Consider the following 15,712-nt stretch of genomic DNA (forward strand, 5'->3'; position numbering starts at 1 on the left):
TTTTTGAAAATAGCCTTTTGTTATAATCTTTAGGAAAAAGTCACAACATGGTTTTTATGGGCGGTTAAAAAAAATATGTGCCAATTACAAAAAATGCTTTTTTTTTAAGTACACTTTCTCTTTGTAGACAACTTTCTTTTTAATTTGTAAACAATGATTCAGTTCACAACCCCCCATATTTTATGTTTTGAGTTGATAAGATTTGGTTTCAGCCTTTGTTTTGTTCCTGTGTTGATTCAATTCTAGACCTATTGTGATTCACAGGTTGAGTAGTGGTAATTCCCAAGGAGGCTTCGAGTGGTGATGACAATGTCAATATCCATGCGTAAAACCTTTCCCAATGTGCCAGCATATGCACACTTTGAAGTTTTTGATATATATATATTGTATAAAATTTTGGAATTATTTCTGAGATGCAATGGTTGGGATTATTTGTTGGTATATCTAATTGAGTTTAAACTTTTGGGTATTGCAGATACGATGTCTACTTGCAGTGTAACTTTCATGAACCAAGCCGATGGTCTGAGGTATGTTAACGTTAAATGCAAATGTCACAGAAGAGCTGCAGTCAAGGTATTGGAGTCCAGAGAAAATCGCAACAGACTCTACTACACATGTCCAGAGATTGCACAAGAGAAGAAATGTGGTTCTTTTGCTTGGTGTGAGCCAGTGAATGTGACAGCAGTCAGAAGTGAACCTTCAAACAACCCAAGCCCTCATGAGTTTCAATAGTTAAGGATGAGGTACGTAGTATGAAGATAAGATTGAAGCGGATGGAGAGATTTAATGAAAGTTTGAAGCTGTTTGGACAAGTTGTTTTATGTTTTGTGATTGTGCTATTGGTTGTAATGGTTGTAAAAGTTTAGAAGTCTTTGTTAAGATATTTCTTCAGGATTTTGATATCAATGTACCTAGTCTACAACTGTTTGATGTTTGGCATGGTTGGGATGGTTGAAAAAATGTGTAATTGAAACCACTATGGTAATTAGAATGTGATCTTTTTTCTACCATTGCTGTTTTCATGCATATATGTGAAGTAAGTTGCAAACATCTAAAAGTACCTGATTTAGAAAATTGAAAAAAAAAATGAAAAATTGGACAACATTTCCCCTATAATACTAATATCTGAAAATACCTGATTTAGAAATCCATCATATACAATTTTATAGATTCAAAATCATGAAATCCAGCATCACAACTCCATCACATATCAAGAGTTTCATACATTACCATGACTCAGTCCATCCATTGTTCAAATTACATAATGATTCCGAAAAAAAAAAAAAAGTGAATCGCCAGTTCTCCTTGCTTGCTTTCCTCTTCTCCCACTTATCTGTCATCTTCCTTTTAAGTGTTTCTTGTACTGAATCACCAACATCAGTTGTTGTAGATACCTGTGACCTAGTAACCATTTGGGACAAATTTGCACATTCTTGGTCATCATTGCCTCTTCTTCTTTCCTTTCAAAACAAAAAATGCAACATCAGTATTAGTGCATATTATAGGTTAAAAAAAAAATGCAAGGTGATGATAATGTGATATACCTTCCCAGCAGATCTATGGCTTGAAGAACCCTTCTTCTTTCCCTCAGGAGAGCCTCTTCCACAAATTCTCTTATTATGGCCTGGTCTCTTGCAAATCTCGCATCTGAGATATCTTGTCTTCTTTCTAAAATCAGCAGGAGATGCCTCCCCAGGTTTCCTTTTCCTTTCACCCGTGCTCGGTCTGCCTACTCCTCTCTTCAAAAGTGGTGGTTGGACAACCCCTAGATTTGACCCAATGTCTAGCTCAGATACATCTGGGATGAAAAATATCATATGTTCATATGTCTTCATGTAGTTTTCCTTTGTGAAGTAAGTTGCACAGTAGTCTTCGATTTTTTCTCTCTTATGGGCAATGGCAGCCACTACATGCTTGCAAGGTATACCTGATAATTCCCAACATTTGCATCCACATGTTCACAACCTCAAATTCACCACATGTCTTCTGTGGAAAGAATCTACCACTTCAAATTCATCTGTATTACTAAGGTACACCTTGCATTTCCTCGAGAGTTCATATACTTCAGCAATCTTCTTCTTCACAACAGGAGTGATAGTCCCATTCACTGAAATACTTTGATAGTATCTCTTGTTCAATCTATCCCTTATTTTAATCCTAATACTATCAATCACAGACAAAATGGGTTTACTGCGACAATCACCAACCCAGTTGTTGAAACTTTCTGTCATATTGTTAGTGATTGCATCATTTTTACAACCAATATGGAAAGCATGTCGAGACCCTAATGTTGGCGGCTTCTTCGTTAACCACTCATATGTCTTGATGTTGATCTCTTTGATGGAATTCATTGCACTCTAAAATAAATGCATAGTAGGTTCTGTGGAAGCTTCCCATAAGTACTTCTTCAACAAGAGACTGTTGTATTTCCCCTTGAAATTCATGTAGATGTGTCTACTACAATTTTGAATGTGAGCATTGGGAAAGATATCATAGATGACATCTGCTAGTCCCTATGAAACACACAATTCAATCAATTAAATACTAACCATTCAAAAGAAAAAGAGAAAAAAAAAACTAATACTATCTTCAAAGAATGGAATGGTATACCTTTTGGCCATCTGACATAAATGTCAAATAAGTGTTATCACCAGCAGTTCCTAGTGCTTCATATAAACATTCAAGGAAAAATCTCCAACTTGCTTTATTTTTAATTTCCACAACTCCATAGGCAATTGGTAACACTTCGTTGTTCCCATCAACAGATATGGCTGATAATAAAACACCACTCTATTAGCCCTTCAAATGGCAACCATCAATTGGCAAGAATGGTCTACAACCATTCACAAAGTCTTCCTTACATGCATGGAAGCAAACAGAAAACCACTTGAATATTGGTGATGCCTGCATGTTATTTATGTGCTCATACTGGAGTTTAAAAATACTTCATGGGTTCCTATGCAGTATTAGCCTACCATATGCAGGTAAAAAGAGTAAGACTTCGAGTGACTACCTTCATTTTTTTCCAACGCAATTTTCCGGGCTCTATAAAATTTCATATATGGAACATCACAATTAACCCCATAGTTCTTGCGTAGTATAGCAGTCATAGTATTATGATCCAGCTCAGGGTTAGCCCGTAGCTCAGATTCAAGTTTCTCAACTATCCAATGTGAGATAATAAGCTTATGACCAGACTGCCATGTACAAGTGTGATTTGGGTTCAGAGTCTTCAATAAGAATGCAGCCTTATTATCGGTTGATAAGACATGAACTCTCCATGTACAACCCTCGGCTGCTCACCTCGTTGTGACCCTTGCTTTCTCATTTCTTTTAAATATGAGCTCAAAACTGTGGCGGATAGCAAACTCTTTAAGCTTAACTCTGAACTCATTCACATCAAGATAAATTGCTCAAACATTAAAGTTACTATCAACACTATCATCATGGAAAATTACTGGCTCAAAATCATCTGGATCATGTACATTTGGATCATAATCATCTAGCTCGTTATGGCTGCCTACATCCTTCTCATGCTCACACTCTACATCATTGTCTTCATCAGAATCTTCAAGCTCACTTTCATTGTTACTCAATTCACCATGATCTGTTGAATCATTAACAAAATCTGCATCACTATTATCTAAATCATCTAAAGATATGATGTCAGACACATCAGCTCCCTTACCCTTGCTCCCATAATTAGGTCCCTCACTTGACTGTTGCCTAACAGGCTCAGGATCTACAGGCTCTTTAATTTCCTTGCTTCCTTCATGCTTAGAATGCTCAGTCCTCTTTGTAGTGGGTGAAGAACCTTGAGAGTTATCATTTGCATTAGCATTTGACTGAGACAAAAGTAGTAGCCTTTGCAACATGTGAACTACTCTCAGAATTACCATTAGAACTCTCTGTTGAATTATATCTTATCATATCTAACGTATCAGAAGTCCCTCCACTAGCCATTCCATAATATATGCCCCTAGCACTAGCATTGTGTTCAAGGTTCACACCTCCACTTAAACTTGAACTTCCTGCATGCGTGCTACGGGCCATTGCATTGGAACCCCCTCTGACAACAGCTTGTTTTGCCATATTTCTTCCCATGTTCTGGTATCCATAACCATGACCATCATCATCCATTCTTTAACAATGTCCATGTAAAGTATTGTCCCTTGAGATAACATTGTTGGAATGTGAGTTGATGGTACATCGATCTTTCTCCACATCACTCTATGTAAGACCAATCACAGTCACTTTTATAACATCTTGATTGGCATTTGAAGAGAGCATTCATAGCACAGAGCTGTCATCTCCCAATATCAATTCTTCATTGTTTGGGCGTGTAGACTTCATTTTGAATGTCACAATCATGACCAGCAGGGACATGATCTACGACAGTGCTATAGACATCACATAGCAACTCTATATAACTATATCTTTCTGGGTCTATAATCTTCTCCGTATATCTCTCCTGTCAGTTAAACAGAACTCTACACCTCAATTCCATTACTACATAACAAAGAAATAAAAATATCAAGAGGTAATCTTGAGAGATGATTTTAAACTTTATGTAATTCAGAATTACTACATGTACAATTACTCATGAGGTTGAAATTAAAGTATGATAATATTAAGAAGCAAAAAATCTTATCAATGATTATTAAGCCACAGATTCTATTCAATTTTTCTTCCACTTTTGATGAATCCCATTATAATTAAAAGTCTCCTTCCAAAAACTACAGAACCTCAGAAGAGAAAAAAAAAAAAAAACCAGAAAATTCAATTCAATCTTCTTCCACTATTGATGAATCCCAATATAATTGAAAGTCTCCTTCTAAAAACTACACAACCTCAGAAGAGAAAACAAAACCAAAAAATCAAACAATCTCTCTCTCTGCTCAGTGTTAGCGATCTCAGTAAGAGTAAGAGAATCCATTTCAAAATCAGAGAAACCCTAAAGAGCAAATCAAATAAAAAAGAACACTTGCAAATCTCAGTAAAAAAAAATGCAATAATATGCACAGTTGAATAGAAAATAGGGTATATTGAATATATGCATTTTCCTTTTTCGCTATATTCCCTAAATTTGAAGATACACATGTTCCTCTTACCAATTCAGAGGGAAATCGCAGCAAGGACACAGTCGATCGAACCTTCCGTGAGGTTGACGAAGATGCCGTCATCGTCTAGAGGTTTCGTCGACTTCGCAAGGATTCCGTCACTTCTCACGTTTGAGGTATGAACCGAGATTCCGTTGCTTCTCACACAGTTGATCGAACCTTTTGTGCAGATGAAGACGATGAACACGATGAATTGAAAGATGGAAAGGGCTTGTATGAAGACAGAAGATGAGATTGAAAGAGGGAAAGAGCTTGGATGAACACCTCGTTGTAGTTAGGGCTTATCCGAGATGCTTTTGGATGAAAGAGACGATGAGAGGATTTCCCCCTTTCAAACTCATGTTAAGTGAAGGGTATTTCGATCACTTCACTTTGTTCTGGGGGTATTTTAAGTATAAAAAAATGACCTCACCATATAACGGATTCAAACTCACGGTCTCTAATGGATTGGACTCAAATGTAAGAATATTTCATGCTTAAGGGGAGGTGGGCGTAATTCGCTCAAACCCTTAGATCCACACGTAATTTTAGCAAACTATAGGGGAGGGGGATGTAATTTTCTCTTTTTTTATTTATGCAAATAAATTTATCTACTACAACGAAGATAAATAGATTCATGAGATTCACATCCATCCCGTGAATCTCAGCTTCTATCAAATTTACTATTGCCCTTTTTAATTTTTTATATTTATATAATTTCCTTTTTGCTTTATAGATAATTTTTCAAGAAAAATATTTTTTGTTGAAAGAAATGAAACCTAAGAACCAATGGCTGGTGCATAGAAAATGATAGAAGCTGTGCATCCATTGGATCATGTATGCCAATGTCGAGATCATGTTCCTCTCCAACATTTTGGGCGCCCAATGAGACATTCAACAGTTGGGAGGATCCAAACATACACCCCAACACTTTGGCTTGTGTGCCAGGTCCTCCTAACCATTGGATCCCGTAAGCATTAGAGTTTGGAGAGGATCTTTTTCCCAATTGTCATCCTTCTCATTAGAGAAAGGTCAGGAAGGGACATGGTTTTAGTGCACGGTATTGAAATGGGTATCAGCCATCCCCATAATTGTTACGGTATTGGATCGTCCATAGTGGACAAAAATACACTTGCTTTCCAAAAAATTTTTTTTTTTTTTTTTTTTTTACCCCTACTCCATACCGTTTTATTGATATGATATCAATCAAGTATCATAGACTTGCCAAACCAATATGGCTGATCCGATACCAATACTTAGAACCATGGTGAGGGAAGAATACTTGATGCAAAATTGGCTTATAGCCTTAATAAAGTATATTTTTTGGAGCAAAGATAGATAGCAAACACCAAGGTTCAAAATATATGCTAAAGACTGAGAGGATGGAAAAGTAGAGGAGAAAGGATAAAATATAGCAAATGGGAAAGAAGATCTTGGAGATAAATTATGTGTAAGAGACTAAACCTGTGACCGGTAGTGATGTTATATCTTTATATTAAAAAGAAAATGCTAAAATATTAAGAAGGCAAAAAACAGAAAAACAAGAGGCTTGTAGAATAAACACAAGAACATAAAAACAACTTACGAACAGAACAGAATGAATTTAGGTACCAATATTGGATTGATCGTATTGATTATATTGTGTCACTGTTGATTGAGATCATTATCAATATTCGATCAGGTATCAGCATTAGATAGGGGAAAATAGTGAAGAAAAATCAAATTTTTTTTTTCTTTTCAAAAAATAAGTGCAAACTTGGCCGATCAAGACCAATCCGATCCCTATCGGTGTTACCGATACCGATACCATCTGAAAGTTCACGTCAAAAGTTTACTTCGAAGGCCTTTCTTGTCATTAAAGTTCGACGGCAAAGTCGTACCAACGGTCACTTGAGAATCGTACCACATTAAAGTAATGTACTTCTTTCAACAATGGGGACAGTGGAACATGGCGGACCCACGTGGGTTTGCCTCCCCACATGGAGGAGTACCAATGAATTCATTGAATCTCGACAATCAAGATTCCAGACTGGATAGAAACCAACGACAAAGTCACGCTGATCATTTGTCCTTTTTTCAAAAAATAAAAAAATAAAAAAATCATTTGCCTTTTGTTAATACGAACTACGTTATGGTACCGTTTGGTAATATTTTGTTTCTGTCATTGTTCTTAAAAATAAATAAATAACATAAAAAATATTTGATAAATTTGTTTCATTTTATTCGTTTTTAAAAATATAAATCAAAATTTATGCTTATTTATAATTTTAGAAATGACTTTAACAAAACAAGTCGTTGTTTCTATAAGTGAATTTGAGAGAAAAAAAGATTGTTGTGCCCGATAAATCTCTCAACTATTTAAACATTAAAATAATCAATCGAAACCTCTTTCCTTTTTGGGCATCCGGTGATACTATTGGGTTTTTTAGTAGTATTATGTCTTCAAAAATATTTCGAGAAATAGGTTTATCAAACACCAAAAAGTCCATTTTTGTTTCCGAGAAACATGAAAAGTCGTTTATGTTGTTTCTAAACATAGAAACAGTAAAAATGTTATCAAACGATGCCTAAATTTATCCCAAATGACCGAACAACCCCACCATCTTAACCCTCGACCACCTGAAAGGAGAGTCAATCCCAAGTAAGGTTTGAGAACTCGGTATCAGAATGATATCAGTTAAGGTTAATATCGATTCAAATCATTCTAAATCGGAGAAAAATATCTCTCGTTTTACTTTTAAGATCACTTTTTGATAATTTTACCCCTTGTTCATATAAATCACTTTTTTTTTTTTATCATTTTACACCTTATTCATATCAATTCATCAATATGGTATTGATCAAGAATTAAGATCAATCAATTGTTCAAGGCCAATATCAATCCCATTCAATCCAATTCTTCAAACCATGATCCCAAGCAAGGTTTCATCAAAAAAAGAATCCTAAATGATTTAATTCTCAGGTATAGAATTGGAATTGGGATCGATATTGGTTTTGCATTGGTATTTGCTAATATTGATGCGATACTAATGTTAGATCAGTCAATTTTATCATTTTATTTAAAGAAAAAATGGATTTTTTTTTTAATGATTTTACCCCTATTCTGATATCCATACCTAATATCCAATCCTAGATCGATCATATTAATACAATACAATCAATCCAATACAAATACCTAAACCCATTATTCCATGACCTCCTACTACTAGAAGGGTTATCATTATTTTAACTCGGATCTCACTCCCCTCAAACAACTAGGCATCCAATCATTTAAGCCATGTGATTTTGAAGATGCCACGTGCACTTTACATCTCTCTTAAGTGGTGGATGCCCTACAAGTTCAATTCAAACACTCACTCCCTCTTCTTGGTTCAACTCCCACCCCATCTTCACTTTCGTTAGTACTAATAGTTGTAGCAAGCATGGTTTTAAGTATTGTGATCGAATCGATATTGGTATCATTATTAGTTGGTATCAATTCATATGGGCTTTCATTGCATGGTATTGCCGTTAAAAGTATTAATTTCGTATCATGTTTTGACAATTTTACCTTCTATAGTGGTTTTTGAATCGGTGGCCGCTGATAAGCCAATCAACTTGCTTTGATAAATTTTTCCATCATTCATACTTATTTATTTATTCTAGTTTTTGATAATTTCCTTTTAGGTTTACTTGGCTTACTCATTATTATTATTATTATTATTATTATTATTATTATTATTATTATGTTTTCTTGTATTTTTGACAGGATTTTTTTTTTTTACAGTAAAAGAAAACTTTTGTGAATTTTGAAATTTAAAAAAAAAAAAAAATCTTCTCTGATTTTTTTTTTTTTTTTTATATAAGCAAGAGACTATTCATTAAAACGTGTTGAGCTCAAGGACTCAGAATTACAAGCAAACTGAATCCAAAGAGTGGAGAGTAGCCAATCTATCCGACACGTAGCGGATAAGGCCTTCCTTGTCAGAGAATCGGCTAATAAATTGATGTCTTTGGGAACATATTTAAAAGTGCCGCTGAGGAAGAAGGTTGACAAGTGAATTATATCATGTATAATAGGAGACAACAGCTCGTATGAGTTGCACTAAGGATTTAATATGGATGAGATGATTTCCTTGCAGTCATACATAACTTTCACCATGTCAAAGCAATCACTAATAGCATGAATAAGTCCAGCTCTGATTGCCATGGCCTCACCAATAAGGATGCAGAGGAAACAAGTAGGTTTTTATTTTTTTGGTAACTACAAGTAGGTTTAGATATAGCCGAATGTATCATGCCAAGGTGATCGTGAATAACAAAGCCCAAATTAACCCCCGTGGATACTATGAGGAATATGAGAAGCATCACAACAGATTTTGACATAGCCCCCTTCCGGTGGTGACCAAAGGTGTGATGACAGTGGGGCTTCCTCGGGGGTAGCATTCGAGGGGGAAGTACTCCGACTTGATTGCTGGGCATTATGGAATTCAAGGGTAGCATTGTAAGCTTGGGAGATGATGTCTTCAGGAGACTCTGATGACCCTGAAAAAACTAGTTCATTGCGAGCTAGCCAATTCGACCAAGCCATGAAACTGCATAGAGTCATATTTCAGTGACCTTCCTTCTTGCCTTGGAGGTTAAAGGCATCCCACCCAATGATCCAATCTCTGGGAAAGGGTTCATGTGACAGTAGAGGACGATATGATAAAGTACAGCCGAACCATACGACTCTTGCAAAATCACAGGAGAGGAGGATATGATTGATGCTTTCTCAGTCCGTACGTCATCTTGGGCATTGAAGGTCAAGGGTAATTCTCCTTTACTATAGGTCAGAACTAGTAGCAACACCATTCGCACAAGACTTCCATAGAAAATTATAAATTCTTGATACAAGACATGCCAAACAGTTTTGAAAATTTCTTCTCTATTCTTTTCTTTTCTTCTCTTAACGACTAAACACAGTCTTAGAGAAATTGGGGCCCACACGGTGAGAAAACGTTAGGTGTTGACTCTGTGATCCCTTCAATCCAACAGCAATGAGTAAAAGAGGATCAATGCTTCCTCCTTGGCTGCCCATTAGACACTCTTCGATTCCTCTACAACTTTTTCATTCCAAACCTGCTTAATTAAATATTTGGCTTTCGTGTACCGACGTGTATCCTATGTAAGTTTCTACCAAGAAGAAGTGTATCCTATGTAGATTTAATAATAGCCCAATTGACTTGTGCCGGCCCCACCACATTTATTTTTCTAATTTATCCTATATTTATGAGTGGGGAAGTAGGTATGACCAAGGAGACTTGAACCAAGACTTCTTAAGAGATTCTTTTTTTTTAATGAAAAAAAAAATTTCATTAATTAAAGAAGATAAGATAAAATATTTCTCAGGATTAATGTTGTTAATATAGAGCCCATTGTCCACGCTCTCTCATCGGTCACGCAATCACACCCATTAGCGTATACCTACTCCAAACCATCCATGGGATCATATCTCAGCCCTTTTTCCTTACTAGGGATTGGACTCCCAACCGAGGTTTAGGCCCTCATCCTAAGTGGTGGTGACTTTTCATCATATTTCCCACACCCTTGTAGAAACGTAACCCTAAAACGATGCAGAAGATAACGGAAAAAAAAACAAAACAAACAATGCACACGGATTTTACGAGGTTCGGCAAGGTTGCCTACATCTCCGGTGAGATGAGATCCTGCTTCACTATCAATGGAGAATAGGGTTACAGCGCCCTTCCTCACACTTCTCCGTATTGCTTACATTACAGAGAAAGAAACCCTTGCTACAAATATATAGCGAAAAAACCCTAATCCGTATTAAACTACAATTGCCACCCTAATCCGGATTAAACTATAATTGCCCTCAAATAAAAAATTCGAGCGGGGGGTTGTGCCCCCTACACCCCCTGCTATGCAGGGGGGCCTCCTGCCCCCCTTGCAACCCCCACGGCCCGCTAACCGGCTAGCAGGACCGCCGTATTGGTTGTCTAGGTGCTGCACCAGTACTCCCTAGATTAAACTGCGACGGAATACAAGACATCATACACCAACAACCCTGTCATCGGGCCAGCAGTAGCGGTGTAGAGAAGCGTTCCCGAATCAGGTCCAATGCACCTACAGCATGAGATGTGATGTGAAAAAAAAGTCTTCAAAAAACTTAACAAGAATGCATACGACGGAAACTCATCTCTGTGCAGATTACTCTTCTATATGATGTAGCTATTGAACACCCATGGTGATCATGCCTTCAACTTCAAAAGCTTGCATAGCTTGAGCCTTCCTCATGTTTTTGTAGCTTGACCACCCTTTGATTGGTTTATTGTTTTGGAACTTCTGTAGTGAACTGGTGATAAGGTCTAACTTAACCATAAAGTTTATTTTTTGTAACCTCTTCTTATTGAGGTTCTGGACCAATCCTGTACTGATTTACAATAAGTTAAGTCGACTTATCCTATTTGTGATGGACCATACTGATTTATGTACAGAGACTCCCAAACTGATTAACCTGATAATTAATTATGCCTACGATAATGGAAACTTTTTAACCATCATCCATTATAATAATTATAGAGGAATAAGAGATCAACAAAAAAGTAGAGAGCGAGAGAGAGAGAGAGAGAGAGAGAGACCACCGAAAAAATAATACAGGGAGAGAGAGTGAGGTAAGAGGCTAAGAGCACAGATATGAGAAGTGAATGAATGAAGACGTGTGGGACTCTATCCAGAATCGTGACACTCACTGAGAAACTTGAATTTAGTACTCTTCCATGACCTTATTGCCTTTTCTCCACTGTTCACCCTCGATTACAAGTAGCCCATTCTTGTTTCGTATGCGGAGAGGATCCTTCTTCAACCTGGGACAGTTACTCATCTTCACTTCTCTTATATGGGGGCAATGCAATATGTGATCTGTGCACACCCCAGATAACGTTGGTAGGTCTTCCAGCTTTAAAACCTCCAGTCTTGGGAAGAGTGAGATGATTCCACCCTCCCCAACTTCTTATTCTTCTTCCTCTTCCTCTGCTTCAATAAGTACTTCCACTCTCACACAATACCCAACTCTAATTTCCTTCAAGTTGTTAAATAGGCGTGGCATTTCCTCCGTGAAGACCATCTTCAAGCTATTACATTTCTCAACTACTATCAATGATAGTTGACCAACGCAATTGAGTGGTTTGAGACTAACCCATGTCCTTCACAATTTTGGCAATCCTTTTAGGTGTAACTCGTGAAGGTAATATTGGTTGGGGTAGACATCCTGACGATCCAACACCACCTCCAAGTCTTCACAGTTTTTAATTACAGTTAATACAGAACCAATGCGCACATGACAAACCTGGGCAATCCTCAATTATTAACTGCCATAGATTTTGGGATTTATCGAGGTTGAGAGCTTCTAGAGAATCTTGTTTTTCGACTGTGCAATGATTCAGATTCAAGGCAATAATCTTGTTAGCCAAAGGTTTGAACCAATCAGAAATAATGATATCTTCAAATGAAATGGTAAGAGATGTTAAATTGGTCAAGCAGGATAACTCCCTCACATCAATGATTGACTCACCACTAGTGGACTCACTCCCATCCATTTTTTCATCTTCTTCACCAGAATTCACTCTCCATTTTATTTTATTCGATGCATAAAATCTTAATTCCTCTAAATTGTCCAAACCAGAAATTACCCCAGCTGGAATAGAAACTTTGGAAAATTTCACATCCAAGTATCTTAATCTCTCACATTCAGATCCTCCGAGGATTTGCTGGTCCAACTGAGAGCACCAACCCAAATCTAAAACTTGGAGTTGCCGGAGCATTCCTAGTACAGGCAAAGGCAATGCTCTCAACCTTTTGCACATATGTAGCCTAAGCACCCGAATATTCACCAAACACGACAAGGAATTTGGGAAAGATGCTAAATTCTGTGACCTAGAAAGATCGAGTGCTCTAAGATGCCCCATGTGTTGCAAGAAATTTGTTTGGGGAATAACACTGAAGTGCTTATTTTCCCTGAATAAGAAAGCAGTTAGCTTTTGGCATGCCTCTCCCAACTCTGGGAACTTCTTTATTTGGGTATCTATTAAGGAAATCCTTGATGCATTTACCCACTCATGAGCCTTTGGTGCCTCTTTAACTGATATACCTGTCCTATTCAAGAACTTGATGCTACTATCAGAGTACTCTAAAGAAGTAATCCAAAGTGCAAGGTCTCGCATGATACTATGCACCCTCACACTACCTTTCTCCTCCCCATCTTCCAACATGCAAGAAATTTTCAAACTCTGAATCAGATCCTCAAATTTATCCCTTGAAGCTTTCAAACTCCCTAACTGATCTACTATTACCTCTCCAACCCAATAATTTAACATGTCGTCTAGGTCTCCCCTTATGTTATAGTCTTCAGGGAAACAGGCACAGTAGAGAAAGAGACTCTTGAGCATTTCATTGTCCAAACTATCATAACTGAATTTCAAAGGAAGAAGTACTTCATCTATCATACCTCGGAGATCTTTGTCTGATTGCTTCATTTCCCTCGAGGCATTCTCCCACATTTCAACTCCATGTTGTTTTGCCATTGCATGTGCCACAATGACAATTGCGAGGGGAAGACCCTTGCACCTTCGAACAATTTTTTCAGCAGAGGGTTTTATATCGTCGACAGCAACATGTTTACCAGCTTTTTCAACAAAGAGGTCCCATGATTCGGATTCTGATAATGGATGCACATTAATTGTTTTCGTAGCACCCATATCAGTGCATGTGTCTCGATTTTGACTGGTCACTAGGATCTTGCTCCCTTTGTCATTTGGAAGGCAAGGGATTCCAACATCCTCTAGCATTAATTCAGACCAAACATCATCCAAAATTAAAAGAAATTTCTTCTTCATCAAGGCTCTAAACAATGCAACAGCTTCACTATCATCTGGTAATCCAAGGCGCTTACTGATATAGGTTTGGATACGTCGTATGTTGGGAGTGGCAGACACTGTGACCATTATCACAGTCTCAAAAGGTATGTTAACTCCGTTAGCCAAATCTCTTTCGAAGCGATTATTTACTTCTCTGGCTAGAGTGGTTTTACCCACTCCCCCCATACCATATATTCCAATGATGCCAAGACATGGATCAGGATCACATATCCAATCAAACATCTGCTGCAGCATGCTTTCGGTTGATGGCTGGGTCTTCAGTACTGGCTTGTTTGGGATCTCTATCACAGGCTCTGGAGGAGGAGGCCTTAGTAATTGCTTTTTTCTTTTGGTATACCGGATGACATCTTTCACTATCTTTTGAATCAACTTCTCTTCATCCCTGCAATAGGAACCCACAATAGAATGGATAGGAAACAAAAATAGCAGATAGAATTAGCAAAAATTACATACATAGATGAAGTGAAGAAAAATTTTGGGCACTGAAAATCCTTCTTCATGCAAATCTAAGAACCTATACTTTGCTGGTAATTAATTTTGAACCCAGGATCTCAGTGTGTAATCGACAGAGAAACCATTGAAGCTAATATCAGGCTTGAACATGTTTGATTCAACTTGAATTTTTGTTTTGAAAGAAAATTCTAAAAGAGTAATTGCATCTCAATCCGAATTAGAAAAGCTCTATCATTGGTCTATCAGGAAAATTTTTCAATTGGATAAGCAGAGATTTACCTTTCAAAAACAAGACAATTGAAATAGAGAACAGATTGAAATGTCCGACATTTGAATCAAATACATCAGTTGCTTTGAACTGATTTTCAGCAATTAAAGTCAGGCATATTTAAAGTCAGCGAGAGGAAGTAATTACCCAAAATCTTTGAAGCACCACCCGTAGAGTTGAGCAGCTGTTCTCAGGGCTGACCTCCACCTTTCCCCCTTCTCTAGGCCGAATAGCTCTTCCAGCTCTCCAAAGCTCCAATTCTGGTTCTGTACGTTCAATTGATTGACATCCATGAGGAAAACTGGAAAAACCTTCTGGTCATGCTTTTCCCAGCGTTCCATAATCAAGGTGAGTTCTTCTTGGCACCATCTGGAATTAACATAGTTCGTGGAGAATATGACAATGAAAATTCTTGATTCCTTGATTGCCTCTTCGAGGACTTCAGAGATCAGCTCCCCTCTTCTCAGTTTCTCATCATCCTTGAATGTTTTGATCCCTTCCTTGACTAGGGAGGCATAGAGGTCATGTGTGAAGTTGTGTCGTGTATCTTCTTCTCCGAAACTCAAGAATACATCCCATATGGGCGATGAGGATGAAGAAGACTGGACGACAGTGGGCGTGGCGGCCATCAATCTGAAACAGAGTTGCAGAGCTTGGCTGTGAAGAAAGTGTGAAAGTTGAATGGAGAAGGATGAAAGGATGAGAAAGCCAACAGACTTGAGAGTTGTATGTGGTGCCTTTTCCTTTCCACGCCCACCACTACAGCTTTCCTTTTCGGTCAACATTTGATAATTTATTTTAAAAATTGAAATTAATTCGTTCTGGGGTTTAAAGGTGTACTCATTGCCCTCCTGATTCTTTTTCCCAAGTGATGATGGGTTGGTTAATTAAAAAATGTATGCTCAATAAAAATAAAGGTGAGAAGGAAAAATGGAAATTCACACATAACTAATGTCTCATTGTGCCAGAAAAATATG

General features: G+C 37.4%; 1 protein-coding gene across 1 annotated transcript; it reads right to left on the bottom strand.

Annotated features, from left to right (window-relative positions):
- Nucleotides 1-12,090: 12,090 nt before the first annotated feature.
- Nucleotides 12,091-15,598, bottom strand: LOC122092388 (disease resistance protein RPS5-like). The gene is made up of 3 exons (XM_042662700.1): nucleotides 14,883-15,598; nucleotides 12,427-14,396; nucleotides 12,091-12,230 (listed from the first exon to the last, which is right to left on the bottom strand). The coding sequence occupies exons 1-3, from the start codon at nucleotides 15,518-15,520 to the stop codon at nucleotides 12,091-12,093; spliced, it is 2,748 nt and encodes a 915-aa protein (XP_042518634.1). The 5' UTR covers nucleotides 15,521-15,598.
- Nucleotides 15,599-15,712: the final 114 nt, after the last annotated feature.

The sequence above is a fragment of the Macadamia integrifolia genome, chromosome 10 (assembly GCF_013358625.1).
Source record: "Macadamia integrifolia cultivar HAES 741 chromosome 10, SCU_Mint_v3, whole genome shotgun sequence".
NCBI lineage: Eukaryota > Viridiplantae > Streptophyta > Magnoliopsida > Proteales > Proteaceae > Macadamia > Macadamia integrifolia.

Coding starts and splice junctions, on each gene's coding strand:
- LOC122092388 (XM_042662700.1), bottom strand. CDS start 15,520: ATGTTGACCGAAAAGGAAAGCTGTAGTGGTGGGCGTGGAAAGGAAAAG. Junction 14,397..14,882: donor TGGTGCTTCAAAGATTTTGG/GTAATTACTTCC, acceptor TTCCTATTGCAG/GGATGAAGAGAAGTTGATTC. Junction 12,231..12,426: donor AATAATTGAGGATTGCCCAG/GTTTGTCATGTG, acceptor TATCATTGATAG/TAGTTGAGAAATGTAATAGC.